This window comes from Rhinolophus ferrumequinum, chromosome 7 (assembly GCF_004115265.2).
Source record: "Rhinolophus ferrumequinum isolate MPI-CBG mRhiFer1 chromosome 7, mRhiFer1_v1.p, whole genome shotgun sequence".
Lineage (NCBI taxonomy): Eukaryota > Metazoa > Chordata > Mammalia > Chiroptera > Rhinolophidae > Rhinolophus > Rhinolophus ferrumequinum.
The window spans coordinates 7665001-7690080 of record NC_046290.1 but is presented as its reverse complement, the minus strand read 5'-3'; the positions used below and the strand labels follow the sequence as shown (position 1 = coordinate 7690080).

Here is a 25080-nt window from a genome sequence, read left to right as displayed (position 1 = left end):
ATTCATGTTGTAAGTATAAAATTCCTTGATAATTTTTAATAGAGTTGATGATGAATTATAAATATTCTTTCATGATAACTTATAAGCATTTAATGATTCCAAGTCTTTACCAGGCATTACTCTAGGCACGGAGGTTATAGATATGGATAAGACGATTTCTGTGTTCAAAGAACTCATGAACTAATTAGGAGACACATAGTGTAAAATATATGGCATTTCCATAAATCTAAGGTGTTGGGTGGTATACCATTGATTTAATAACACTTTTAGTTGCAAGTGACAGAAAATCCATCCCAAATGGCTTAAAGGAAAAGGGCATGAACAGTCAGTCACCTTAAGAAGCATCTTAATTTTAGAAACATTAAAAGATTTTAAAAATTCCAGAAGAGGTAAGATCGTTACAGCTTGCAATGCTTGAGGGAGTTTCAAGTTACAAAGGTAAGTGAGGGAGGATGTGATTTATACTGTAGATTTGTTCAGAAAATGCACGTGTGGGACTATGAAAGAGGAAAAGAGTGTGACAGCCAAATGAGGTTTGCCAGTGATAAAAGCATGCAGGATGGGATATCTGTGTGTGAAAGTTCGATTCAGTAAGATGTATTTGGAAGATACCTGAAGCTTGGCGTATCTCGTGTGTAAGGTGTGAGGGGAGGAACAGCGGTTTGAGAGTGGAGTTTATGTGACCAGGAAGAACAATTCAGGTGGGCCTTAAGTCTGTGGTGGCATTTAGGTTGGTTCCTCCTTCTTCAACGATTAATAGCTCAGACAGGGACACAAAATGGATTTCCTGTCCCTCCATGTTAGGTTCAACTTCCCATCGCTCCCACTTCTCTGGACACACAGTGGAACAGTCACCCTCTGTGTTTGACACGTGAACTCAGCACTCAGGATCCCAAAGCTCGCCACCCTGCCATCGTATCTTGCACCACAGCAACACGTGACCTTGTGTGTCTGACTCCGTGAATAATTTATCATACCTCACCCTCCACTTGTCAGGTAGAATTGGAAGTTTCTCCGCCTCTGGGCTTTGCCTGCTGGCGCCTTTGCAGTTGTGTGTTCCGTGTATAGCCCAGTGCCTCCCCGTGCCATCCTCATCGGGCGCTCCCCAGCAATACTGCCTGATTCTGTTTGCAAGGTGCAAGTATCATGTCCCAGAAGCCCAGGAGCCTAATTGATTGATGGTTCTACCTTAGAAGCCAACAAACGACCAATGGACTGAGGCAAAAGCCTTACACTAGTTGTAGGATTTCAAAAAAGCAGCGTCTTGAGTCGAAATAAAAAAGTGTCATTTCAAAAACCATTTAGAGAAATGTTCCAAATGTAAAGCCCATTTTACTTACGTTAGATGTTCTACGAAGCAGCCATTATTGATTTTACACTAATAGTCCCTACATTACCTCAACAAATACTGATTAATTGGCTGCTATGTATTAGTCAGCTAGGTGTGGGAAATGGAACATAGACCAGGACAGGTTGAGTTTCTGCCCTAATTGTATTTAGTTTTGCCAGCTATTAATTATTGTTTATGTTGTTAGGACAAGCTGTAATTGTTAATTTCTCTTTGAAAAGTAGAAGCATGGGTGGATGTATTTTTATGTGTGCAGAGGGCATCTGAGAGAGAATGATGCTATGGTATTTCTCTTGGTTAGTGACATACTAGTTACAATACAGAATTGCAGTTTGGGCGCCTACAGTGATTATACAGATGAGGTGTTCAGTATTGTTGTTTATGTTACCAGTTTATACTAAACTACACAGTCTCTGCACCCTAATATTAATATAATATTTATGCTAATTTTTCAATTTTATGTAATTGTGGCCTTTTAAATGTTGCCTGTGGAATGCAAGGTTATAAAAATCCAACATGTTAAATTATATTCAATTTTAAAATTAAACGTAATATGAAATTTCAGATATACATAGATATATAAATGATAATACTTGGCGTATTTTAATGGCCGATGTCATTATTCTCTTAGGTGTAAGGTGATGACAAATTATGAAAGTGAGATCTAATGCTCTAAAAGGGAGTCTATTGTGCTAATATGTTTGTGTTTTAGAACGTAGGATGGAGAACAGAGAAGGGGGCTGTCTGGAAGAGGATGGGACACATGAGAGAAGGAAATAAAGCCAGGCACGATAATACACAGGATTTGCCTGTTGGTTTGGTGTGAGGGACAGGAAACCCAGGAAATTACCATCAGAGATCTCGGACTGAAACTATCAGCTAAAGATAAGTGAAGAAGAGAAGAGTTCTAGAAGTATCCAGCAAATGTAAAGTAAAAGATACAAAGGGACCTGACTGAAGAAAATGAAAAGGGGGAAAATACATTTGACAAGCAGCATTTAGAAATCCTCAATCTTTGCATCCCCGTTCACATCAGTGTAGTTTCTGGCTACAGCTGCTATTGGCAGAAGTTTGCCACATAGATGAGTCACAGAGGCAGATATATGTTGGGTTGTAGGTTTACAGACCAGGTCACTTTCCCCTGCCCCAAATCTGTTCCACTTACAGTATTGATATCTTGGCTGATGGCTGGACACTCAGACTAAACCCTGAAATCATCTGGGTTCCTTTCTCTTTGTCTCGGATACCAGATGCAATCTTCACAGTTCTCCCTTCAAATTATATTCATAGTCAGACCTGTTCTCACAATCTCTCCTGCCCAGGATTAAAGTGGAAGATGAAAGATTACATCAAAGATTTGACTATTGGTTATAGATCAAGGCCATCAATAGAACTTTCTGAAGTGATGGAAATCTGCATTCTCACTCTTCAGTACAGTAGCCACTGACCACATATGGGTTTTGGGCCCTTGAAATATGCATAGTGCTACTCATGAACTGACTTTTTAATCTTATTAAAATTTACATAGCCTCATGTTGCTAGGGGCTACCATATTGGACAGTGTAAGTCTAGTTGAGAAACTATCTGTTGAGTCCCATGATGGATTTAGAGATTCTGGAATTTGAAGCAGGGTAGGACCTGCTAATCCTGGAGGGAAAAGAAACAGGTCTCTATGACAACAGACCTTGAGGGCCCTGACAGTGACAGAATGAGAGGAGAGTTGAAAAAATAAGAGGCCACTCGTTTCAGATTAGGGGTGGGCTGCTCAAAGGATCAAAGACCATATCATGGCCAAAGCAGCTTGTTCTTCAATCGAAGAGGAGATCAAGTGACAGTGGCACAGAATGTTGAGTGGGTCACTGAGTGGGATGATTATATGACACCAGAGTTCACCAGTTATTTTGTTGAAGATGGCTCTGTCTTGATGCCAAAGTCATCAGTCACTGGATAGCAGTGGCTAAAGAATAAACAAGTTTGAGTGATAAAATATAACATAAGAATTTTGTTTTCTTTCTGTGTGATGGAGGTCCGAAAATAGAACACTGAGTGTGGTCCTTGAATTGAGAGCAAGAGAGTTTGGCATTCCAAAATAAGGTTTTAACATACTACCAAGTGTTATGGAAATTCATAGTGACTCATGTTTGGGAAATAAGAGTTCAGAATATCCATTCGGACCTCTTGAAATCTTATTACCTATGGATTTAAAGGTTCACATAGAAAAGGTGGCTCGGTATATGGGTGCCACCTGCCTTTGCTGTTATTGTCATCCCAGCCAGTTTTTCTGAGTCTCTTATTGTATTATATCATCTATGGGAGTGGTAGAATTAATACCATGGATGGTCTGGACATAGTGTTCGGTCCTCCAGGTGTATTTCACCCCAGCAGGGCACTTCCTTTATAAGCTCTGGTTTATCCAGGTGTGCTGTTTTGAGCAGCACATGCCTTTTCCTGACACCTGCAGTTCATTTCTGATGAAGGTGTCAACAGCGAGCTGCATTGAATAATACAGCCCTGCTCCTGTCGTCACCTCCCGCACCTCTCATACCACCGCCGGTAGGAGTTACAGTAAAAATCTGAGAAAAATCTAACCCTGCTTGAGATAGTCGGCTCAGGTTTCTGTAATACGCTGTCACAGACTGGCCCGCTTAAACAACAGAAATGGGTTCTCTCACCATTCTGGGGGTCAGAAGTCTAAGGGCAATGAGTGTACCAGCCAGGCACATTTCTGGTGACAGCCTTCTCTCTGGCAGCTACCTTTTCTCTGTGTCCTCAGGGTAGAGAGAAAAAGCTCTGCTCTCCCCCTCTTGTTATATGGACAACAGTTCTATGCGATTAGGACCCTACCCTTGTGACCTCATTTAACTTCATTACCTACCTAAAGGTGCCATCTGCAAATATAGTCGTATGGGGGTGTGGGGACAGAGCCAGGAGTGCAGTTTCCAGGCTCTCGGCCTCACGTGGAAAGGTGCAGGCTCAGGTAGTAAATGGCCATCAACTGTGATTGCATGGCCATCAGCTGTGGCTAGTTGGCCGGCAGCTGTAACCAGTGAGCCATTGGCCACTAATATAACTGCTGTGGCTAGGCTAGCAGGAAATGGGGGCTAGCAAGGAGATGGTGGCTGAGCTAGCAAGCGGCGGGTTGCAGTTAGCAAGTGGAGTCGGTCGGTTGGCAGAAAAGCAGACAGCAGGTCACACATCGTGTGAATCAGCCTCCAGTGAGACCATAGTGGTGTGACTCCCTACCTATGGCTCCGTGGGTGTTCCTTTTTGGCCTCGCCACGTCCTGCGTTCTTGTGTGGGGAGCGGGAGCCGAGACCCCGCAGGCCGCCCCGCACGACAGGGGGTTAGGGCTCCAACATACGTATTTGGGGTGGGGGCGGGAGGCAGCAGTTCTGCCCAAAACACATGATCCGGGCCCAGGAACTGCTAGGTTAGCTATTCTGGATTTTCTAGACAGAACTGTTTTGTACCGAGTGGCGAAATAATCCCCACAAAATTTGATGCTAGTCTTCCCTCATTTTTCTCTTTCTCTCATGTTGAAGATGGGTATTTGTCTAAAATGCAGTTTGGGTATTTGGAGATTACCATTTGCCGATAGACGGAATGACTTCTTACACAGTGATTATACAAGGATCTGAAGCGGTGCTGTACGCAAGGTGAATAAATCTGTGGCAAAATGTCCACTGCACTCGTCGTCAAATAAAAACATAATCAAAGGGATGAAGTTTTCTGTATCCAGTTGGTGAAAGCAGGAGAGGATAACAAAGGCCGGTGTCGTTACAAGTGTGAGGACCGGACCTTCCCAGGACACTGCTGGTGGGCAGCTATGTAGGACCAGCCAGGCTGCAGGATTGTTTGTTTTGCCTCCCAAAAGTCTGAAATACACACAGGTTCCTCATTCTGTCCATACCACTTCTAGGAATTTATCTGTTAAGAATGTTATAAATGTAGAAAATGGGACAAGAATTGCAAAAAAAGATAGGTAAACTGTGATGCCTACAATGATTGAATACAACGTATTTGTTACATTATTCGACTGTTGAATAATTTTTGTTGACATAAGAAATGGTTCATGATACGAAGCTGAGTAAAACATTTAAAAAAATCAAAGCCATAACATTATTAATACTCCCTATGAAACTCATTCTGCAGAATGAGTTCAATCAGGAAAAAAAAAATATATATATATATATATAATATATATATATATATATACTTTATATATGTATTTTTCTGATATATATATATATATATTTCTGATATATATTTTTTCCTGATATATATATGTATATAGATAGATAGATAGATAGATAGATCAGAAAGGCCTGTACTAAATACCAGTCATAGCAAATATACTTATCTGGGATGTCAGAATTGCTGAAGATGGCTCTTTCTTTGTTTTTTCTTTTTGTCTCCATACATTCTTCACATTTTTCAGATTTAGCAGATTAACTACTAATTTTTAGGATTAGATCTAAGGAACTAAAGTACTTAACCATAGACTGTTAAAGTCGGAAGACGTAAGGCTCCATCTACTTCCATCAGGCGACCCATGGCTCGGTTCTGGCACAGCCCTTCTCTTCCCTGTACTCTGAGATAAGGAGACTGGCAGTGGAAGTTGACAGTCTTCACCATCCATACAGTGAGGAGTGATGCTTCAGTTAAATCTGGCTGTTAGAAATTATGAACCGTGGAAAATTCCCAAGCCATTTTTATTCAGGCATAGAAGTTGCCTTGGGTCGCAGTAGCTGTGTATGGGAGGATAAGCCTTGCGAATTTCACTTCTCTTTCTGTTGTTGCTAAGGAGAAGGAGTGGAGAGGGAGGGGTTGATAAACAGACTAAATTATTCCTTATATTCTGTGGGTCAGACTTGTCAAGTACCTAAGAATATACCTTGATTCATTGCCTAGCAAATCCCATGTTTTATTATGACAAGTTACTGTCATACTTTTAAGAGTTAACCTGTCCTATAAATTGGTGTGTAGACGAGCATTTGGGCATCAGCACAGGTTACGGGAAATGGGCTGACACATCAGAGAACACAAAAATAGGAATCAAAAGGGAGAAAGTGTGAGTTCTAGGCCCACGTCTGTTACTTTGACTAATTTCTTTGTCAAAAAAATATGTTGATAATACTGGCCCCGAGCCTGAATTCACACAGGCCCAGTAAAGTGTAGGAAACACAAACGTTAAAATCATAATTTAAAAGATGTACGACTCCTCCTTTCTCAGCTTCAGGATGTCCTTATATAGAGTCCCCTTTGGAAGCCACTGACCTAGATACACGTGGAGATGCGAGGTCAAGGGTGGATCTCCCACTGACCCCAGGTGGTGACTTTGCAAGGGCGCCATTTTTCTTTCTTCTTACTTTCTGCTCCAGCCACCTTCCCCCATCTTCCAAACCTCTCCTAAATAGAAGGGCATGGCTTTCAGGTGATTTTACCTGGGCCCAAATTTGCTCATCTGTTTGTATCTACATCCTTATAACTATGGCATTTGATCAGGTAAGAAAACCACGTATGAAAGTAAGTTGAACACACAAATATACTTTATTATTGTCTTCCAGAACCCACCACCATAATTACTTAAATCTGTTTCTTTTGTCCAGTTGGTATCCATCACCTAAAATATTTTCAACGATTTACCGTGTTGGCATTTTGCCAAATTATATTTAGTTTGGTCCTCATTCTTTGCTCAAATTCTGCTTACTGATATTATTTCCCCAAACCCTGCCATGTATTCTGTTTGTGAAAGATTTATTTTTCCAATACTAGTCTAATCCTCATTGATAATATTATAAAGGATTTATCTAAAAAATCAAATAAAATCAAAACTAAGTGGGAATATCCAATGAGCATATTACATTACTCCTTTTTCTTATATATTTTAAGGAAAATTCTGTAATGGAGCCCTTTTGGGTTCGCATATCCTTAAATTATTAACTAAATTTAGCTAATAACATAGTGCTATGGCTCCTATGAAAATCTTGTCACTTAGTGTAAAACCCAGGATACACAGATACAATATAATAATAGGAAATACCTTTCAACATTCACACAGCAGTGGTTCGTAGAGGCATATGTAATACGATAGCTTTAGGCAAGAAAATAGCCTTTACTCCCAGCCTTTTATATGAATCGTGATTTTTGTAGTGCCTTGGTAGAAATTGCCCTCAGTTAATTATTATTCCCTCTGCTGATGTGCGTGGCTAGATAATATATGTAACAAATACTTTGGTCTTATTTGTTAGAGAAAGACAAATACAATGGAACAGAATAACTTTTGGGAATCCTGTTCTTCACCTGTGCATGTGTCCATTTATGAATCAGGATGAAGTTATGAATTTCTTCTTTCTTTCATAAATGAACTCAGACAAAATAAACTGTGGCAAATGTGCCTTTCCAGCTTTAAGGCGCTTTTGTCTGCTCTGGTGCACAGAGTGACAGCTCGGAAAAAATGTGTGGAGTGGGCTGGTCATTTACTATATTTTAAAAAACCAACTGAGCTTCTTATGTTAATTTCTTAATTATGTATAAATTATTGACCGTTTATTTTGTGTGATTTCCATATAAAGGGGAATCTAATAGGTTTTCTTTTGAGATGAAAATATACCAATACACAAGTAATAAATTGACCAAAAGAGATATGAAATGGTAGTTCGACTAGCTTCTTTTTCAACTCAATACTTTTGTTCTTTACTCATTCTCTTACTTTCCTTTTCCTTCTTATTATTTCTTCCTCCATTTCCGTCAGTGACAAAACACAAAATTGGGAGTGAATGCTGGGATTTGTTTGAGGTGGCTGTAGGAGAAAGCCTTCTTCTGTATGCTTTCCCTTTGTACCATTATGGCACGTGCTTTCTCTGCACTTCCTAACTTCCGTTTTGGCAGTGTACTGCTTAGTATCGCCTGGTAGTTGTTGTCTGTTTACAATGACAGCTGCCGATTGCACTGACACATCCTCTTGTATTGCAGGAGCTATGCCTGTCCCAGACCAGCCTTCATCAGCCTCAGAGAAGACCAGCACCCCAAGTCCTGGCCTAACCACCTCTAATGGTGATGGCTCGGAGACAGAAACCACCTCTGCCATCCTTGCCTCGGTCAAAGAACAGGTAGAAACTTTCCACTTTTGTGACCTACTTACGGGGGCATTGAAAAAATTGCTCTTTAGTGATGAACAATGATGATGACATCATGTTGGAAAAAAAATCATGATTTACTAATAGAATGTTGGTCTTCATTATCAAATTAATATTAAGATACAATTACAATTGCTTTTGACTACCTGTTTTTCTTCATAATTTAGGCAGATTTTTCTTGAAAGAATATTCCATAGGACAAAAACAAAACACAAAAAACCTTTGTAGTCAAAATACCTATAGGTGAAGTTTGAGCAGATTTAGTGATGGACCTGACTTTTGATACTATTATATGCATGAAGTGAAACAATTGGTTTTTAGAAAATATAAAGTCTAATAAACTGTCAAAATATACCCATTAGGTTAAAAAATTAGTATGTGTGACAGCAGATGAATATCATGTTGGGTCAAGGCAAATTGGCCTTCCCGGTGTGTCTGAGATACATCTGGAAAAATGCATTACAGAATTTTCCATTTACATCTAATCCACATTTTGAATGATTCCTTCTCCATCATTACTTGGCCATGAAAATGGAAAGTAAATAAAATCTGAAGTCTTAGATTTAAATAAATTGTAGCTGAAAAGTAATTTTTCTTGTAAACAAAAGGTAGTAAATAATTATAGCAAGCTGGGAAAAAAATCCATATTTTTTTTACTCACTTCTTCATTTAGTATGCCCTAGAATATAAATCAGTAGTTGTTTAAAAAAACTGAAAAAGCACCCTGTGTTTGGGTTCTATGATATGAGGATGTTGAGTTAGCAACAAGAGAAGGTGAGAGTGAACTTAATTCCAGGAACATCTCAACAGAGCAATAGTCAAAATGGGACAATGAAGGACATTTATTCTACTCAGGGATAAAGAAGGACTCTGGTTTTCCTAGAGGACACTGATTTTGTTTAATAAGTGGGGACTGATTTGGGTAAAAGTAGGAAACCACCTATATGGTTAGGCTCTCCATAGAGGTGCTGAGGGAAGACCCATTGACAGAAGGGCTCAGTGATACTAGTAGTCAAGTGTGTCATCAGACCAGGAGGTGGGCCGCTAAGTCTGCACACAGAGGAATGCTGACTAGCTTGACTGGGTACTCTAGTTTGTGAACATGGTCAGGAAGCAGGAGATTGGCTTCAGGAATACATAGTCTGTGTGGCTTGATTAGTTTGCTTCCAAATGCTAACCCGAAAGACTTTTCTGATTATTTTTAAGGATTGATGGAAAAGGAGAGAAAGGTTCATGCCATTCCCCATACTTGAGACTGCTTTGATTAGTTGGTTATGTCATGGTTTCTTATTCTGGTATGATTTGGAAACTCTGCTAGGCCATTGTATTTAGAGTAGTGGCAAAATATAGAACACAAGGCATAAATTTGACAAGAAAACTAGAAGACCAGTCAGATGAAAACTAGAACATTTTGTCAAATGACATAAAGTAGTTCAGATATCAAGCTCTTCTACACAGGATTGTGATACATGCCACACTCCTGTGTAGAAAAGCTTGATATCATAACAATATTACTGTTGTAATTAGGAAGCTGTGGCTGATTGTTTCTTTGGCAAACTGCATCAAGCAATTTTAAAGATCACATGGAAGCATAGACATGTGAGAGTTGCAAGGAAAATTTTGATGTAGAGATTTTGCTTTACCAAACCTAGTTATCACAGTAGTGTCCATTTGCCCCAATATAGAAAGAATGATCTCTTTGTAGGATATAACTGAGGGCTCAGAACATGCATTACATGTATTTAAATTATTTCAGTCTAGTATACAGTAGTGATTTAAAGTGTGTTAACATAACTAGCTAACTATCTGGAAGAAAATTACAGCCCTTAACTCAAAATATATACGGAAATAAATCTCAATGGTAAAGCAATATAACTGTAAAAATTAGTATTAACATAGGAGAGGATACATTGGGCAAATATTCACATAAATTACGGGTGGGGTAGACTTTTAAGCATAACAGGAAACTCAGAAATTGTACATGAATGGTTGATGCAAGCTGGCAGTGTGAATACTAACAATGATAACAAGGAAAAATTCAACATAAAAAAGTAGAAGAATAGGCCAAGAGAAAATATATGCCACAAATATGACAAAGTGTTTAAATCATTAATCTACTAAGGCATCCCAATGTTGCTGAGAAAAAGTGAAATAAGAAAACAGAAAACTAGGCAAAAAATATGAGAGGCAATATGATTAAAGACTTAAATGTAAGATCTGAAACCATAAAATTTCTAGAAGAAAATATAGGAAGAAATTTTACAGACATTACCCAGAGTAATATTTTTACTAATACATCCCCTCAGGCAAGGGAAGTAAGAGAAAAAAATAACATATGGGATTACGTCAAACTAAAAAGTTTTTTCAAATCAAAGGAAACCATCAATAAAACAAAAAGGGATCCTACTGAATAGAAGATATTTGTCAATGGTATATCTAATACGGGGTTAATATCCAAATTTTATAAAAAAAAAACTCACTCAACTCATCTCCAAAAAAAAACAACCCAATTAAAAAATGGGCAGAGGACATGAAGAGACATTTTACTAAAGGGGACATACAGATGGCAAATAGACATATGAAAAAATGCTCAACCTCACTAATCATTAGTGAAATGTAAATGAAAATCACAATGAGATACCACCTCACCCCAGTAAAACTGGCTGTCATCAGTAAATCAACAAACAACAAGTTCTGGCGAGGATGTGGAGAAAAGGGAGCCCTCGTGCACTGTTGGTGGGATTGCAGATTGGTGTAGCCACTATGGAAAACAGTATGGGGGTATCTCAAAAAACTGAAAATGGAACTACCTTATGACTCAGCGTTAGGTATCTATCCAGAGAAATCCAAAACACTAATTCGAAAAAATTTATGCACCCCTATGTTTATTGCTGCACTATACACAATAGCCAAGACATGGAAATAACCAAAATGCCCATCAGTAGATGACTGGATTAAGAAACTGTGGTACATTTATACAACGGAATATTATGTAGCCATAAAGAAGAATGAAATCTTACCATTGGCAACGATATGGATGGACCTGGAGAACATTATGCTAAGTGAAATAAGTCAGACAGAGAAAGACAAATACCATATGATCTCACTTATATGCGGAATCTAAAGAAAAGAATAAACGAACGAACTAATCAGAAACAGTATCAGAGACATAGAGGAAAAACTGAGGGTTGCTGGATCAGAGGAGGGTAGGGATGAGGGAGAAGGCGAGGGGATTAGAAAGCACAGTCAGTAACCACAATGTTACCATGGGGCTACGAAAGTCAGTTTGGGGAATGTAATCAATAATGTTGTAAAGAGTTTGTAGGGTATCCGACGGACACTTGTTTTATTAGGGAGACCACCTCAGGGATTGTGTACATGCCTGATCACTGTGCTGTACACCTGAAGCTGAAGCTAAATAATAGTGAATGTCACCTATAATTTTATATGTGTGTGTGTGTGTGTGTGTGTGTGTGTGTGTGTGTGTGTGTTTATCCACAAGAAGTAGAGTACAGCATGAGGAATAGAGACAGTGGAAATGTAACGGCTGTATGTGATGTCAGAGGGGTAGTAACCCTCACTTTGTGAGGGTTAGAAATGATCAACGTCTAACTATTACATTGTTTTGTATATCTGAAACTAATAAAAATAGTACAATATCGTAAACTAGATAAGGGTTCAGGAAGGTTTGAGGAAATTTGTATTATTTTTCATTTTAAATTAGAATATACATTGCTGTCATCTTTTTGAAAAATGGTATGTTGCTATGAATTGGCATTTGAAATGTTCAACAGCCTTTGCTTAGTCATGCTGAGACATATGATCTATAGAAATCAGTAACCTGGAACATAAGAGTTTTCTGTATATGAGTGTTTCTTGCAAAATTATTGGGGATAGAAAAAAATAAAACAACATTGATTGATGAAGAGTTGGAAAAATGATACATCTTTTATGTAAAATCCTTCCTATAAAAGATATATCCTTTCTATGTGGTTATTAATAAAAATGAGTTGGAGACATATTCCTAAACTGAAAAAAACCCGTGAGGATTTTAGGAATGAAATAGCATAGTATTGTGTTATCCTGTTTTTAAAAAATAAAACAGTAAATATGTTTTTTGTTTATACATGTTTATGAGCTTCTACAAAAGTGTAGAAAGAAATCAATTAAATTCTTAGCATTGGTCACCATGTGTATTTTCAACTAGATGGAGGTGGGTGTGGGAGAGGACATAGAGGCTTGGGAAGAGCATCAAAAATGGGAAAAAGAATTGGGAGACTGGAATAAATATTAATTAGATAATAGGAAATATTCCTTCCGCTGAAATAGTGATGTCTGCAGTTGAGTGGATAAGCTGCTTAAAGCAAAAATAAATTCCTGAAAGTAAAATGGCCTCTCCAGACCTTTGATGAGAATTTAATAAAAACATACTGTGAAGAGTTTGGGGTTTTCTTTTCCTAATAATTAAACTCATTGTTCATTTTTGTTCAGCAAAGGTGAGATTTTTTGTGGCAGATGAGTAATGAGAGGGGAAGCTGAGACAGCAGCTTGACTCAGAGGCTTAGGTGTCAGGTCCCTGTGTGCTGTCTGTCCTTTTGAAGGCAAAAATCAACAAGCAGCAAAGACCATGGACTTCATTGATAGGGCCTGACGCAAAGAACCAATCTCCTCCTTCACTGGGGAATTGTTGTCCTAAATTATTCTTAAGCTTCCTTCTTCTCTTTTTCTTGGCTATATACATCATCTTTGGAGTTAAAGCCAAGTCAAACAATTAAAAAAAAAAGTTAGCTGAGATTAAGGACTTTCCATGTTAATACCTTCTATGATTCTTACTATTACATGTGTAATATATTTATAAATCTGTTCACTTAAAGAATATTGTCTGCCTGTTCCTCTTTAGGTACTGAGAACTAACTTTCATGAGTAAAAAATCCTATTTATTAATTTAGGGAATGTCAAGTAAAAACTTTTTGGCATCGCACTTTATGCTACTCTATTCTTGTCTCCTTGGAGGTCAATTCTGAAGGACGGGAGTCATCTTTTGTCATAGCAGACATATATTGTGAGCTGACTGCCGTGTAGCAGGTTACATAATTGATTTGCTCATTCATTAAACATACCGAGCACCTTATATAGGTAAAGGGTAATAAAAAGAAGTGTGTATATAGTGCAAACTCAGTCTGACAGAGTTCACCGGACAGAGTGGTTAATGAAACTTAGAAAAGAAGTTCTTAGGCAGGCAGTTACATTGCATAGAAATAAATTGTAGTTTATAACCATATGTGTACAATAAAATGTAAGTAATGCTAAATCCCGAGTCATGAAATGCATCCGAGGTAGCATTGTATGGTGTGACTAAGGTATTTGTAAGCTGAGCCTTAGTATCCTTGAATACACCAGCTATGTATGGGCTACTCAATGAAAAGGTGTTCATTGATTTTTTTCCCCTTTGTTCTAATTTCCTATCTTGACTGCTGTCTAACAGATGAATTTACACTTTTATGTCAATATAAGTAGAGCCACGATTTACACTACACACGGTGGGTAATTTTCTGTATTTCAGACAAATCTCATTTCTAACAGTTAAGTCTCTGCTCCTATGGGGCTTTCAGAGAGAGATACCCAGTCCCCATCTCATCTCCTGTAAGTGAAAGACCTCACCAGAAGAGGAGGTGGATGGAGGCCATGTCATCTGCACAGATAACAGAGAGAGGCGATTGATACCATTTGTCAGAGGAAACCAAACTGATGGGGAGGCTAAAGGGTTGAGGCAGGCGGAGGGATTATTGGTAAGGACGGGAGATAGTCCCCAATGATCACAATGACCAGTAAGAGGAGAAATTCATGATTCTTGGGACAGGGGGGCTCACTTCAGGGGAGAAACCACAGCGTAGGTAAGAGTGAAGAGGATCCAGTACACCAGTGAAGGGAAGTGTTCTGGAATGAAGACAATTCATCCGTGAGAGCAGGAGAGCAGGTAGGCTGATGGCTTGGTGATTGAAATGTGTGATATTTCTCTTCTGCTGTCATCAGATAGGCACGGTCAGATTGTTTTGACCTGGAGGCTGTTTGGAGTCTGTGGAATGTTGGACCGAGCCAAGGTGGAGAAGGGGAGGCTTTGGAGATGAGTATGCAAGACAGTGATTATAATGATGGATCTTGGAGTTGACGATGAATGAAAAGGGGTAAAGACAGAGAAATTGGTAGGGCCAGTGGATTCACAGAGTGCGTATGTACAGATGGGCACAGCTTCAGAACCATGTGCTTGAAATCAAGAATATAAAAGTAATTACTGTTAATGTCAAGACCGGGGTTAGGACTCTGGGAAATGAGATCAAGACAAGAAATGAGAGAGCAATCCTGTCATGGAGTCTGTGAAAGCTGGTGTGAGAATGATGACAGCAGTGGTGATGAGAAAGAGTGAGCAGAAGCTCAAAGCACCCATTAGTGGAGAGGAGGAACCTCAGGTGGCCTCCTGATTCTGAGAAGTACAACACGTTTGCTTGCGATTTGCTGGACAGTAGTCATTCTAATCTTCATTGGTGTGTTCCTATTTTTCTTCAAACTGTTACAATGTTGGTGTATACTATTAGATAAGAATTTACATTCACTCATGCCGTGTAATCATTGTTCTTTGTATTTTATCTTAAATAGATATGTGTGCTACTTTGTTCTTAAGGAAACCATGCCTTTCCTAAAAAATACACTTATTTCAAAATAATATCCCTTTCTCTTAATTTGATCAGTGTTTCATGTGATCATCACATGGTTCCAGATTTGGTATCTAAAGGGTCTTCTTATATAAGCTGGAAACATTACCAGGGTGTTTTTTAAACTGTTAGAGGTCATGTAGTTTATTGATCTATGTAAGTTATTATGGCTCAGATAAATGTGTATTTTTTTATAATGATTCTACCAGCCAAGTACTACATTTAATAATGACTAGATTAAGCATCAGTTTTCTAGGTCTATAGCAGTATATGCGAATGTGTCATTCCATTGCATTTATTGAGTAGTGTTTATCAAGTGTCTACTCTATGCCTGGAACTATTCTTCCCGTGAGTGACACACGGATTTAGAGTCTGCCTTCAAATAGTGAATAATGGAGTTAAAAATAAACATAACAAACATATATAAAGAGCCATGAACTACTTAAAAATTGCACATAAATTTTAAGAAAACTCTCTAGTCCATAAATGATCAAACTCCAAATTATTTATATTGGTAAAAACATTCCTTAAAATTGACAGCATTTATAACCCCACTCTATTGCTACAGTGATTTCTCTTGTTTAAATTCCACAAGAATTATAAACCTTATCCTTGATTTTAAAATAAATTTTTAGTTTCATTGTTTAGAATATTGATGATTTCTATGTAATATACAGAAGTCTCTTGTTTTTAATCATTTATTATGCTTAATATAGGAAATTAGGAGTAATGGCATTTTTGAACTCCCACTATTGGCAGAACTATTGTACTTTACATATATTGTGTCATTTGAAGGCAGTAAGCATTTAAAAATTTGCATCTTACATGAAATCTTGATCTTTTACATTGATTTATGTGAGGGTAGCATGCCTCTATTTTTATTGATCTCCTACGCTTTTAATTTTTAAAATACATTAGCTCTATGTAACAAGAGTATTATTGGAAAGGACATTAATGTTACTGTAATTGTGTAGCAATAATTTCTGATACAAAATGTGGAAAATGACCTATGATTGTTAATCAGTTTCCAAACTATGTTTTGGAAAGCACTTTATGAAAGTAATGACAAAGTCATCATCCATGAAAAAAAGAAAATTAAAACACCTTTAGGAAACGTCAGGAAGATAGAGAAGGATTATCTTCAAAGACTAATGAACTTTATATTCATTTAGTCAAAGAAGAAAAGAATTACACATATAATGCCACAAGTTGAACTTTACCCATATGTCAAAATTAGAATGAGAATTACTTGATGGATGATTTTTGAATTTATTGTTTCAAGCCAGATGTACATTGAAAATATTAAAAAAGACGTATCGCCCCTAATTATCATCACTGGAACGTAGACTCTATTAAAATCAGTCATTGTGCGTTTCACGATGGAGAGAGATGTGAAAGCACAAACTAGAAATACAGCTGGAAGCTGTGGAACTGGGTCCTGTCAGTGGTAGTTCAGAGCACAGAGTCAGCAAAGATCAGAAAGCCTGTGAAGATCGTGCACAGAGGATGGGAGCTGGTGTGGACAGAATGAGCAGATCGGGTGTGCAGATGGGTGTGCAGACGTCCATCAGGGAAAAGGAAGAAAACGAGCGGTTTCTGTAGAGCTCTGGAGTTCCGCGTAGGAAGGAAAGACTGATGGGAATTGCTGGGTTTGAAGTGGCGCGTTTTCTTTGTGGATCTTTGGCATCACACGAAACGATGGTTGAAACTAGAGATCAAGGAGAAATGAAGATTATGAACCACTTGTATAAGGTCTTGGGAATTAATGCTGGCAGTTCCAGTCATGAGTGAATAATTCTGGAAATATGATAAATAGGTCATCTTCTTCCTCCCCACCACCCTTGATCCCTTATGTGTATCGTATTCTTGCCTGTAAGATACTTTGACTTTTCTCCTAAAATTTAATTCGTCCCTTAAAATTTTAGTTTGTGACTCTTCTCAAAACACATATGCACTTATCCATCTTTTTAATCACCACACATTCTCTTCTAAGAATTAATTTATTTGCTTGCTGTCTGTCCTGTCCCCTTTGAAGGTATTAATTGTTATGTTTTTAGGAGACTAGAGAACGTAATGGGAAAAATAAAAATGGGCTAAGCTTTTATATGCTAAATTAGAAGAGAAGCTTTTACTATATGGGGTTTTGTTACATGACATTAGAGTGCATTTCTAATGCCTCTTTCATATTTATTATTAAAATTCATTGTCAAATATTTATAATATGAAATTGCATTGAATATTTTAAATGTGATATTTTAATAATTTTTATGAATTTTCCATTATAAAATAATTCATGCACATTGTAGAAAAGTTTAAAAACTCAGAAAGGAATGAAGGTGAAAATTTTATTTACAATAATACTGCAACTACAGATTGTTGCAAAGGTTTGTGATTTCCTTATACGATTTTTATATGAATATATAATTATATAGTATGTTTTAGTTTTCTTTATAAATATTTACACTTCTTTGTGTATTTAACATATCAAGAATATTTTGATATCGTTAAACATTATTTTGAAACATTTTTCTAATGGCTATGTATTATAGAGTCACTGTGAATTATTTAATATTATAATTTTATTTAACTTTCCATGCTTGTTGATCTCAGATTGATTTGATTTTCTCAGAATAAAAAAAAATGACATGTCGTACTTCCTGGTACATAAGTCATTGGGTCTACTTTGACAGAAGCTGCCGGGAGCAAAGTTTTAAAGAAAGAGCTTAAAGACCCTTACAAACTCACTGGGAAAATGTGACATACTTAATTACTGGTAAGAGCCATAGGCAGGACATGCAAAGTAAGAGCTCCTGGGTGTTAACAGTCAGTGCCCTGTACAGGGTTTTCATAGAGTAGAAAATTAACAAATAGAATATTCTAGAAGGAGTAAATGGAGAAAACATGCTCAAAATTCAGAAAAACTGAATCAAATGTTGTAGGAATAGTCAAGAGAAGCACAGAAATTATCACAGAGGAAGGAAACAATGTTAAACAGTATCTCAAAATAGCAAAAATAATTTTTAAAAAGGATAAATAATAATTTTAAAAAAATTTATGTACACATAATATACAAAACATGTATTTCTTTAAAATCTGTATGCAAAACATTTCATGAGATGCATAATTAAATACTGACTTTTTTAGTAATTATTTTGTTTAATATTTTCTATTTATGACCAACGAAACTGGTAATTTAAAAAAATTAATTTGTTTACCTACCGAAAGCCATGCAAGAAATTACTGCACAATTGAAATGAGGAGTTCGATGCTTTTACTCTGAACCCAGTGCTCTTTTCATTACACTACACTGTCTCATAATTTAGGTATAATAATGGGTTTACAATATATTTATCATATAATATTTTTCCCAATTGAAAAATTTCTTTATTACCAAAGTTATGCTGATTTCAGGTTAAATGGTGCTGCTGTTCATCTAGCTCTTTTTTAACTAGGACAAGGAGGTGTGTAACTTGCCATCAATTTGATCTGCCATGTATTTTTGGAGTCTGAAGGAATCATTAATGAGAGTCCAAACACAAAGAATTCAAGGAACTTATATACCACCTTGTCCTTAATGGTTGTAGAGAAGATGCCATAGGAAGGCATGACTGTGGGTTAAATACCACAACTTCGTTTTTGTCAAACATTCCTGTTTCTGAGCATCAGTGGCTTGGAGGGAACTTATCTCTAGCATGTATCAACAACACAGGTAAACATGCCTGAGGCAGCCCATCGATCATGCTCAAGTTGCTGTCACTCAGGTGCAGTCATTAAAGGAACGTGCAAGTTCATGCCTAGGGCCCCAGATGAGCCTCCTGTAAGGTCTGCTCCCACAGAAAAAGGAAGATCAGCACCCTCCTTTTTAACTAATGACAAGTTCTGAATTTCACATTCTACTCATGGCCTCTGGATGCAGCTGGACCTCTTGCCTAATTACTAGGAGAAAGGACTCAGTATAAACAAGACCTGAAAAAAAAAATCACATTTGACAGTTATTTTTCAGCATGTAAGTAGCCAATACTAAATAGCTCCATTCAGCAAGTCAAGAATTTTAGTTATCTGGAGATGCATTTGCAGCGTAAATGCTTCCTGGAAGGTCTCCTGAATGAAAAAGTTATGTTCAAAATTGAAAACCAGAATTGCATAAAAGTCAATCCAAGATTATTATTCCAGAGTTAGTTTGTGCAAGTACAAACAATTCCATGCACATTTGAGACTGGCATGTCTTCTGTTCTGAGAAGTAGAACTCTGACATATGAACCCAGGATGCTTAAATCTGAGTAGATCTGAAGGTTTTGAAGTAGAATTATGGCCCTGTTGACCTGTTCTCCCAGCCACCACCTCAGCAGAGAAGCCCACACGTAAATAGGGTAGCTTGGTACCGAGCCCCCGTTAGCTCACGCAGACACTTTCAATAAATACTACCACGCACTCCAGGTACTTGTCGGAGACCTGAAATTGCCTGCAACAGACATCCTGTCAAAGGCCAGAGGCAACTTATTCTTAAAATTAATAATAGAGACTGTAAACCCTTCCTATTTGGGGAACTTCCGTTATATAAGGAGAGCATCTCAGCTTTCCACTGGAACGCTTTCCAACAACACAGCATTAATAATGGTGTTATATGATGACTCCATCATTATGGGGACCTGGGAAGAGAAATGATCATACTGGATGCTTTTCTGGATTGTGTGGAAATCTGACACTGATGATCTTTCCCACACTGTTGTCACTTGATTTCATATAAATGAAGCGTTGTAGTATGAGGTATATAACTCTATTATTACTAGTAATAATAATAATAACAACAATTTTTTTCTGAAAAAACCCTAACTTTATTAATTTATGGAATAGGGGTGTGTCCAGGTCTCCCCTCCTTTCTCTCCTGTTGCCAGCCCCCAAAGCGGTGCCCCACACAGAGGGCATGTGCCATATATTTAGGTTGAGGATATGAGTTCAGGAATTAACTTACTGTGTTTTCCTATTCTATTTTAGCTTTTAAAAGTAAGTGCTTGGCTTAATTGTGATTAAAAAAAAAAGAACAAACAAAAACCTTAGTTTACTTGTGTGGCACAAGGGTCTCACTTCCATTACTACATTGATCATATGCTTTTACCCTTATTTTAATGGTCATACTGGATGAGTCTTTCCCTCTGAGCTCCCTTCCTATCCTTTCAGAATTAGCCCATTTACTTTGATGAATCCCAGGCCCCCGAATTGCAATTTCCTCTGTAAACAACCTGAATCGAAACTCATTTAATTGGTTGGAATGAGGTATTTTTCAGCTTAAAGTGAGCTACATAAACTTAAACATATCCTTCACTGATAAAATATATTGGCAAGTATCTTTTTTTCCTCAAACTAGACTGTGTGCCTTATTTCAGCTAAAAGAAAAAAGAAAACCTACCATATTAATACGTGAATCATCAGCTTCACATAAAAACACACAAATACCCAATCCTTTATGTTTGTATTCAGTTATGCCAAGTATTTGTTGAATATATTTTTCAATAACATTTAACTGTTCTTTGAAAACATACTTTTCCGCAGAATGTAGAGGTGTCCAACTCTTAGCTTAGTATTTGCTTATCTTGCATTTCCTTTGTGTTGGAGATATTTTTGACATATTCTTACCATCTGAAACTCTTAATATTGTCATATTAAAATCTAATTATTACAGATTTTGAAGTAAGCCTTTTTGTAGTTGCTATTTATTTGTATGTTTGTTTGTTTAATTGAGGCATGCTGTATGTGTCATATATGTGTAAGATTGTGTTGTTGTCATTGGCTGTTTTTAAATAACAAGATACATCTTGAGTATATTTATGTAAAAGATTCTAGGCAGAAAGAAAGCTGATTTCTTCATTACTGTATACGAGAATTATTTCAGTCTTTTCTACAGGCTACAGGAAATATAGTCTTCATATAAAAATGCTGTAAGTATTTCTGTTGAATAATTACAAGCCCTATTGTAACAAATCCTATGTTATGTCCCCAGCTCATTTGAGGGTTTATTCTGCAGTGTTTTCTTAGGAGAAAACTCTACAAAGTGAAGATGGTGTCTTAAAACATCAAACATTGAAAATTACGCCACTAAAACGTAAAATGTGACTACATTTCATGTCAACACAAGAAGTGAACAGGTTGTTTTTGTTAAAACTGTGGATCCAATATAAATGTCACCGCCTGGTGAATTGAATTAAAGCAGGTGTTTTGATAATTTATTTCCTGGAAGACTGTGGCATATTGTGTTGTTAACAAGTGACCACAACGTTATTTCCCATCTCTCGTGACCTTCTCATGATGCAGTCTGACACTCTCTCATTCACAGATGGCTCTGTATTCCCTCTCCTTTGCTTTAGGTAGCTTCAGACTAGGGCGGAAATGGCACCATGTCAAGTTTATGACTTGGGCATCAAGGGCAGTACACCTTCTATCGGGTTCTCCTACGCTCATTCTTAGAAGCCAGCCACCGTGAAGTAAAAATGCTCAAGCAGCTTGTAACAAGGCCTTTGTGGAAAGACTCTCAGTCCATGAGTGGAGAGCATCTTCTGTGCCCTAGCCAACTCCAGTACCAACTCGCCATTCTTCTCAGTGAGCCATCTTCAGCTGACCCCTGCTCAGGCGATCCCAGCTGGTGTCATATGGAGCAATGGCAGTCAGGCCCCAGTTATTTGTAGATTGATGACCAAAACAAACAATTATTGGACTTTTAAGCCAGTAGGTTTTGAGGTAGTTACTTACAGCAGTAGATAACCAATTTATTCATTGTTGTATGCTTGTAGAAAGCAATTGTATTAGACCATCCCTATAGTTTTCTCTACTCCTAAGTCTTACGATTCTGTACATCTGAGGTCACTTTTCAAAAAACAGATTATTGAAATACAACTCACCTACCATGCAGTTCACCCATTTCAGTGGTTTTCGGTATATTCCCAGAGTTGTGCAACCATCACCACAATCTAATTTTGAAACACTTTTGTCCCTGCAAAACAAAACCCTGTGCCCATTAATTGTCACTCTCTACTCTCTCCAAAACCCACAACCCTAGGAAACAGCTGGGTGCCAAAAAAAATGCAATTAAAATTTCCATTTTAAAAATGGAAAAAAAACTGTATTACAGTTGTAATAATATATACCTATAACAAAATCTGAATATAAGTCATGTGTATATATATATTTTTAGCACCCCCAGTACTTTCTGTCTCTATAGATTTTCCTATTGTAGCCATTTCATATAAGTGAAATCATAAATATATGGTCTTTTGTGAATGGCTTGTTTCACTTATCATAGCATTTCAGGGGGTATATCTATGTTGTAGTATGCATCATTATTTCATTCCTTTTTATTTTCAAATAATGTTCCATTATGTTTCATTTCTCTGTTCAGCTGTTGATGCTTTTGGGTTGTTCCTTCGTTTTGGCTATTGGGAATAATGTTCTGAATAGGTGTGTACAGGTTTTCATGTGGACATATGTTTCTATTTCCCTGGGGTAAATATCTGGGAGTAGAGATGCTGACTCATATGATCATTCTGGGCTTCCCATTTTGAGGAACTGCCAAACTGTTTTGCAAAGAGGCTGCGTCTATGGGAGTTCCAATTTCTTCACATCCTTGCTAATACTTGTTATTTTCTCTGTGTTTTTTTTTTTTCTTGTAGCCATCCAAGTGGGCTGAGGTAACTTTTTGAAATGAACTGCTAGAACTGAGCCAAAGGATACACACCAAAAAAGTCCTGTTGCAGATTGATCATATTTTTTAAAAAAAATGTTTAAATATTACCTTACAAATACCAGCGTGTAGGCGAGTCCCAGAACATGCCAGTGTCTGATATCAAGAAGTCTGGGCAGAGGGGTGAGGGGAATCAAATAAAGTAAGTTGGGTTCTCATCTTGGTCTTCACATGGGACAGTTGTATTTGAGAGAAGAGGGAGATTGTTTCTACAGAAGAGGGAGCTCAGAGTCAGAGATGGCTAGAAGGACACAAGGAATTGGGGTTTGCAGAAATCTTAGGCCAATTGTGATTCTCACAAAGTGTGAGATAGGAGACTCAGGAAGTTCTGAGAACTTTAAAGGTCATTCGAATTATGCTGTGGAAAGAGCTCCTGTGTCCCTTTGATGTGTCCTCCTTTTGTATACTATAGGAAGGGCATTTCACAGGGCCTGGAAGATGGAAGCTGCTCTTTGCACAGTGGTTGCAATGAAGAAAATTGACATTATTTTGTTATTTAATAATATGAGTATAAATAGTAATAAATTTCATTCTTCACCACCAAGATTGAATTGATTGTGTAAAATCTATTCCAGGAATTCTGATGTTTACAGCTATTGAACTGTTCTATGTAAGTGAAATGAATCCACTCATTTCATTCAAATTGTTGGAATATTTAAGAAAGTGTTAATAGTAAGTATAGTGCAACGCATTTTATACCTTTTTCAAAAATCTCTAACGACAAAATTCCTAGTATCAAGACTCCCATACTTTCCAATTTCCTAACTGATGATTATTCAATTTTAGGTTGAATGAATGAATGAATAATAAAATAAATAACTTAGGAATTATATGTAGAAAAAATATAAGTAAATGAAATTTAATATATTTAGGTAGAGTCAAGGACATGATGTGAATATTTCAACAGCAATAATACCTCACATTTAATTTTAAAATAATTTACCACAAATAAATGTTATTTACAATAATGTGATATCCCTGAGTATTTGGTTGAATTTTCCCTCGTTGACACTGTGCATATAAAGGAATGGATGACATAGAAAACTGAATTGTCACCTTCTTAATGTCCCTCATTTATGATTCCATTATTTAAACTATTTAGTTAGCTGTGTCTATAACAAGATTGCTACTCTTTTTGTTTCTAGGATTTACATTTTTAAGCATTATGGCTTTATAATAATGCAGTGTCACTGCAGGGCTGGCATAAAGGAATCCAGAAGTGTCCCCCTAAGGAATCCAGACGAGACCCCTTAGGGGTGGCTGCCAGGCTCACCCTACAGCCTTACTCTATGTACAGTCCCAGGACTTGTGCCAGCCACAAAGAATTGATGGCCTCAGAGTGGTAGACACAATGGCACATTTCTCTGAGACTTTTAGTCCCAGCAGTATACATTGCATAGAGTCTGATGGTCTAACATAACACGCTTGTATAACTGGAGGCCTTGTTTTCTGCCCTATAAAACAATCTAGAGTAGTTGGTTCAACTTTTTGAGAGATTCAGCGATATCCCAGTATCCTTACAATAAATTCTTTTTTGTCTTTTGTTTTTTTGTCATTGTTGTTTTTTGCTTAAACTTGTTCAAATTGAACATCTGTCACTTACAACCACATGAGTCCTAGCTAAATCGTGTATTGGGACTTGATGTTACCCTGCTTTTTAAGTCCAGACTCATGACTTTCCTATTTTAAGACACATATAAGATGCTATAAAAAACCTATTTATCAGGTGAAGCATTCCAGAATATTGAGTCCTGGCGAAACCAGTAAGAACTGAATTCCTAAAGAGCAGAGAGAGAAATATGCTTTCCACATTTGTCTGTGACTGGGACAACCTCCTGTAGTTGACAAGGTGAAAAGACTTGACTGACTAACAAGAGAGTTCTAAAGAAAAGAATAAGTGAATGAACTAACCAGAAACAGTGTTGGAGACAAAGAGGAAAAACTGAGGATTGCTAGATGGGCGGGGGGCTGGGGGCGGGTGAAGGGATTGAAGGGCAGTCGGTGACCACAGGATGGCCACGGGGTTTGAAAATTAATCTGGGGAACGTAATTTAGCGGTTACCAGAGGGTAAAGGGGTTGGGGGTGGGAGATGAGGGTAAGGGGGATCAAATATACGGTAATGGAAGGAGAACTGACTCTGGGTGGTGAAC

At 37.5% G+C, this 25080-nt stretch overlaps 1 protein-coding gene across 2 annotated transcripts in view; it reads left to right on the top strand.

Annotated features, from left to right (window-relative positions):
- The window catches only part of CTNND2 (catenin delta 2), an 829794-nt gene that overhangs the window by 124863 nt on the left and 679851 nt on the right, over positions 1-25080 (top strand). For both annotated transcript variants that reach the window (XM_033110744.1, XM_033110743.1), the window contains exon 2: positions 8324-8460. In XM_033110744.1, coding sequence (XP_032966635.1) covers positions 8324-8460 — 137 coding nt within the window. The remainder of the gene's footprint in view (positions 1-8323; positions 8461-25080) is intronic.